The 6,300-nt window shown below is 30.1% G+C and overlaps 1 protein-coding gene across 1 annotated transcript; it reads left to right on the forward strand.

The window, feature by feature from the left end:
* The first annotated feature begins 5,760 nt into the window (after positions 1-5,760).
* Positions 5,761-6,300, forward strand: LOC107495482 (uncharacterized). Its single transcript, XM_016116631.1, has one exon. The coding sequence runs from the start codon at positions 5,761-5,763 to the stop codon at positions 6,298-6,300; it is 540 nt and encodes a 179-aa protein (XP_015972117.1).

Consider the following 6,300-nt stretch of genomic DNA (forward strand, 5'->3'; position numbering starts at 1 on the left):
ATTCAAGCAGTTTTAGGTTTTATAAATTTTTTATATTTTATTTATTTTACCACTATAGTTGAGTAAAGGGGACATGGGTATTTACTTTTCCAGAATCTTTATTCTGGTCAAAGATATTGGCCTACTTCTTTCATAGTAACAATGCTTCTAGATAAAGTGAGAAAAAGAAAAAGAGAAAGAGGTTTTTTTTTCTTTTATTTGTATCATCAGATCATCACAAAACCAAGAAGATGCACAGGATTTTGTTGTGCTGAAGAATCAATCTTTGATTATTTATAAGTCCTTAAATGGATTTATTATTATTATTATTGTTGTTGTTGTTCATATTTTGACCCAATAAATAAAAGTCAGGCCAATAAATCAAAAGGCCCACTAATAAAGTGGCTCCCGAACGGTATGTCTGATATCTTTAAGGAGGTCGGATTTTCACAAAGAGGTCCAGCTCTATTTGACTTAATAAGTAATTGTCTCTGTATATCTCTTCGCTACATCTAGAAGGGAGGTCTTAACAAACTCCCAAAATAAAGAGAACGCTTATCCATTAGAAAAGATGAAACTACTCAAGAAAAGTGGTTATTAACTCTACTGTAAATATACTGGCACCCCCCAGGTATAAATCACGTTCTCATCTACTAAAAACCTGCTCAAAGTTCTTGCTAATTTAAGTATCAGAGTTTTTTGCAGGTACCACTCCCACTTCCTCACGAGAAACTCGGACAGACGACACTTTAGCATCAACAAGTCGAACGTTGCCACACAAAGAGATTTGGACCTTACGTTCAGGTCCAAACCAACGTTTCAGATAACCCTCGAAACATTAGCGCCGTTTCCGGAGACCTGGAGTACACTGCCTGACAAATGGCGGATCATGAACGCGAAGACAACCATATAGCATCTGAATCTAAGCAAGAAGCTCAACCACAAGACCCTCCACTCGCGCTTTCTCCTCCACCATAACACCAAGGGCCTCACGGGGAAGGAATCTCGGGACAACATTGAGGCCCTCACGGAGAAGGGATTCTGGAAAGTACTGATTATACACAATCAACATTTAGAGTGGATGACCTCTATAGTCAACTACCTAAAATTTGATGTATTCCCCAAAAATAAAAATGAGGCCAAAAGGCTTGTGAAAGAAGCACAAAATTATATATTGGTCCACAATATCCTATACAAAAGAGGGATCTCAACATCCCTCTTAAAGTGCCTCCCGACCTCCAGCACAAAGGAGGTCTTAGAGGATGTATATAATAGTATATGCGAAAAATAAAAGTAGAATAATTACCAATTAAATCATTTTACACAATTTTTTAAGAAATTTATTTTTATTGTCTAATAAAATGAAATATTTTTTATAAATCACAATCATCTAATTTTGTCTATTTCTCAAATATCAAGATCCTCTAAAATAAAAAAAATTAGTAAAGTGATAAAATAAACTAATCACTCTTAAATTAAAATAGTAAGATACATATTTTATGAAGTTACAAAATCAATGATAATTAACCCCTAACTTTATTGCTTTATCAATTTTTTCATTTTAAAAGATTTAAATTTATTTTTTAATGACTATTTATATAAAAAATAATTATTTTTACTAATGTGATGTGAAAATCAAATCCTTTTTAGAAAATACTAAAGAGAGAAATAAATGGCTACAATGTTTTTTAATCTTATAAAACAACCAATTCTTACTTAGTAATTAGCAAAATGTCTTAGAAAGATAAATAATAAATCATTCCCCAATTACCCCGATAAGAGTTGAAGTGAACAGCAAACATGGAGATTACAAATTAGTGTTATAAACATTAAACAATTCAAAAATTCAAATAACTCAAACATGGGAAGAGAGCTTGTGCGTACTAAAAGAAAAATACAAAATAATTTATATTCGTAGCTAACTACAAAAATAACATTGATTTATGTAGGTTAGCACACAAATCAGACACTTGTCTGGCGCTAAAGGTTTATGGCAGATTAATTAAATTATTGATAGGGACCACTAAGGAAAATGTCCAGAAAAGATAGTGCAGTTTGAAAGCATGTTTTAGCGAGAAAAAGGTAAATCTGACTTGCAAACAATTGAAAAAGCATTCTATAGCAATGTGGTTTCAAATAATATAAAGTGGTAAAATTTGTATACAAGACATAAATACAGTCATTAACTGCAAATGGTATATGATGTCGTCGCTCTTTTCTATATCTTGATTGTTCAGGATCGAAACCACCTTCCTCTGCTCCATACACAGCCCATGAAGGTGTAGCGGTCATGTAATCTGTGCTGTCACCTGATTTTAAATGAAGAATAAGTTTCATAAATAAAATAACAACTCAAAGTCAGTTCAGCCAGAAAAACAGACACCTACCAGGTCAAGAAATTTATCATAGTCTATCCATGTATAGCACTTGAACAACTTAGTTTTTGCTAAGAGTCACACCATGAATGAGCATGTTCACAAGCAAGGGCCTCTGAAAAAGCTTTCACATCGTCAATTTTGATGTGGCAGAGCTGCAAAAGAAAATCAAGAGATAATTGTCACCGAATGGTGCTTTTGACATATGTAACTTCCTTGATTTCAACATCCGATACTAAAGAGCTTGTAATAAGCATCAACATTTTCAGTGTTCCAACCTTTCACCAAGGTCAGGCGATATACAGTTCTTTGATGTTTTTCCTTCAGGGCTGTCAAGAAATCCTGGCACATAATTACAATATAAATAGACCAGTTGATCAAGAGAACATAGAATATATCAAATGGCAACATAAAATAAAACCATATAGGATAAAGGAACCATATACTAACCATATACTGTAAGTGAAATTACATATTTTATATCCTATGCTTATAATTGATTACTGTGATTATTTGTTATCAGAATATAATTTCACACAGTTTTTCACTGTCAATTAACTTAGGTCAATAGTGAATGAAAACGCTTAGTGCTGAGTGTGAGTGTATATTATACATGAATATTGTGATGTTATATAAAGTTGGAGGCTGTGATGTTATATAAGGTTGGAAGTTATCAAACCTATTCTAAAAAAAATCTGAGCTCTTTCAACATGTGCAAATTATTTTGGTATTGTTTGTATCAATGAGACATAATTATTCATATGTTTTTATTTAATATTTTAAATCTTTTAGGTTAAATAATTTTATAATTAAAAAAGACTATTACATGAGAGACGTATTATATATAATCATTTATGTATGTCTAGTTTATTTTTTTGGGTTAAATGATTTTACAACAATACTAATAAAAATTATTAAATAGTTGGAAAAAATAAAAAAGAGTTCAATAAATACATTTTTTTATTTGGAGAAAAATATATTTTTTATTTATTTCTGAAAATATAATGACAATTTCAAGAAGGTTGATCACTTTATGGGTAACTTAATAAAATTGTATACCATATAAAATTTAATTAATGTTAAAATAATGCTTAAAAAGATCACAAATGAAGTAAATAATTTTTTTATATAATCATACATAATAAATTATATACCAAATAAAATTTGGTTACGTTATAATAATGCTTAAAAAGACAAATTAAGTAAATAAAAAATTATATTAATATAATCATATAAGCATAAATATATTTAAACATTTTAAGAATTTACTTAATTCTTTTTATATTACTTCAAAAGACTAATATTATGAATTGAACCATCAACTATGCTTTTGTCTCAAACTCCTAATTATAGATTTGCCATTTTTTTTATCATCAAATATTTGGTGCTTGATGAATGAGATTTTCTACTAAAAAACTTAGTTTGTTGGTTTTCTTCAACACTCCACTAATAATATATATAGAGGAGTGTTAGGGGCCAGCAACTTTGGTGTTTTGTAATCATCAATTGATCATCAATAGTGTTTTTAATGGTGTAAGATTACATCTAATGGTAGGAAATCACCTATTTTTCTTTTGATGGTTAAGTGCTGGCTACAAAACACAAAAATTACTGGCCTCCTAGACTTTATATGTGTGTGCATTTGTGTGGTTTTTTCATTTACAGGATTAGTACGACAGATTAAATTCGTAATAAAAAAATTTCTGCATCTAATAAACATTAAATACATGTAAAATAATTTTAAAAAATGAGAAAAAGACTGACACTTATTATATATTTATTCTATGTTTCAATTCATATTTTTTTTAATAGATGAAGAGTTTGGATATGATGTGAAACTGTAAATTAGATCCTCACAATAATAATAATAATCAAGTATATATTTAAGTATATTATATATATAGGTTGTTAGGAAATTATTTGACTAACTTATTTGTGGGTAATACATATATTAATTATAAACACAAATTATGCTATTTCAAATTAAGTGATTTATATAATGATGATCTCATTTATTGTTATAAATGCTAATTGAATAAGTCATTATTACTTTTGATTTGGAATTAAATGAGAATAAAATCGGATATTATCTTTTGGATTTTAGATATATTATCTTTTGGGCTTTAAATACTATTTTATTTGGGCTTAAGGGTTTAATGGGTGCCATGCTCAAATATAAATAGACTTTCAGGGTTTCGGTCCCCAATATACTAAAGCTGCCTTTGTTGCTCTTTCCCCATCAAAAGAGTTACAGTTCAGCCACCTAGGAATATAGAAGGCTTTGGTTGAGGAAGATCGAAAGAACCACAAGATCCAAAATCTTCCAATCATAATTCATGTTTATGAATTCAGGTACGCTTCCGCATTATGTTATTTTTTGTGATTCAATATAGATGATCTGGGTTATTAAAATTAATTTATTCCAACAAGTGGTATCAGAGCCATCCATAATTTAGTCATCAAAAATATTTAATTTTATTATATTTTTTTCGGCATACGTTAAATATTGCGTGGCTTGCATTAACATTATCGCACGCAAAATTATATATATCATGGATGAACACTATTCTTCTACGGTCCCGCTTAATTATTGTTGCACATATATATTATGGGTTAATTTTTTTTTATAGAATAATGTTCGTAAATTAATGATTTATATATGGTTTTTCATCTATTGTTAAATCAACCGAGTATTATCGTATTATAATTTTTTTTAATTTTAATTGTGTGCCATTAATTTGGTAAAAACAAAAAAAAAATTGATTATCCTCTTAGGATATAAGGATTATTGTATCCATCAATTTTATAAAGATTTGATTTTGGAATAAATTGATTGAACATTATGCTGCCAAAGTAGCTTCTTTTGTGAAAATTAATTTATTCGAAACATAAGAAATATGGTGTTATGTAATTCATGCGAATATTGGTCGGTCCAAAGGAAGGTCTATATTTTGCCGAATTACATACACATATTGATAGTAAATACATGTTTGGGTAACAAATTAAGAATAAAGTAATGCTTATTATTTATGCGGACAACAATCGGCCCAAAGGAAGTTTGTTGTTTGGCCAAATAATAAGCATTGCACACTTTTGTTTATTTTCTATTAATTATGCGGTCAATAATCGGCCCAGAGGAAGGTAATTGTTTGGCCAATTAATAGAAAATATATGCGGTAATAAATAGGTTGCGAAGTTTAAGTTTTCATGTGCGCATTAAGTCAGTCCAAAGAAAGACTTCATGTGTGACAGGAATTTTGACAATATTTGATTACTGCAATAAGAGTATCACTTACAGTTAATTTTTCTATCCAAAGATTGAAAATTAATGTTGTACTGGATATCTCAATATGGATTTTTTTCCATTAATTAACTGCATGTTCCTTTTTGTTCTAATCTAGAAACTATGGCTTCAGCTTCCAATGTTTCTGCACAAATTAGTAGTATCCCTATGCTGAATGGTTCAAACTTTAAAGTTTGGAAAGATACCGTGGAGATTGTCCTCGATTGTATGGATCTAGATACAGCTCTTCGAGAGGAGAAACCCACTTCCACTCCGGAAAATTTCAATGAGGTTAAAATAGAGAAGTGGGAGAGATCCAATCGAATGAGCATTATGATCATGAAATGCTCAATTCCTGAGGTGTTTTCGGGCTCAATTACTGAGGATAAAGATGCCAAACAGTTCCTAAAGAATGTTGAAAAATTCTTTACTAAGAATGAAAAGGCAGAGGCAAGTAGTCTTTTGAGCAAACTTGTCTCCATGAGGTATAAAGGTAAAGGGAACATAAGGGAGTACATTATGGAAATGTCTCATCTTGCTTCAAAATTGAAAGCACTAAAGTTAGAGTTGTCTGAAGATTTACTCGTGCATTTCATTTTGATTTCTCTTCCTGCACACTTTGGGCAATTCAAAGTGAGTTATAACACTCTGAAAGATACTTAG

This window comes from Arachis duranensis, chromosome 6 (genome assembly GCF_000817695.3).
Source record: "Arachis duranensis cultivar V14167 chromosome 6, aradu.V14167.gnm2.J7QH, whole genome shotgun sequence".
Taxonomy (NCBI): Eukaryota; Viridiplantae; Streptophyta; class Magnoliopsida; order Fabales; family Fabaceae; genus Arachis; species Arachis duranensis.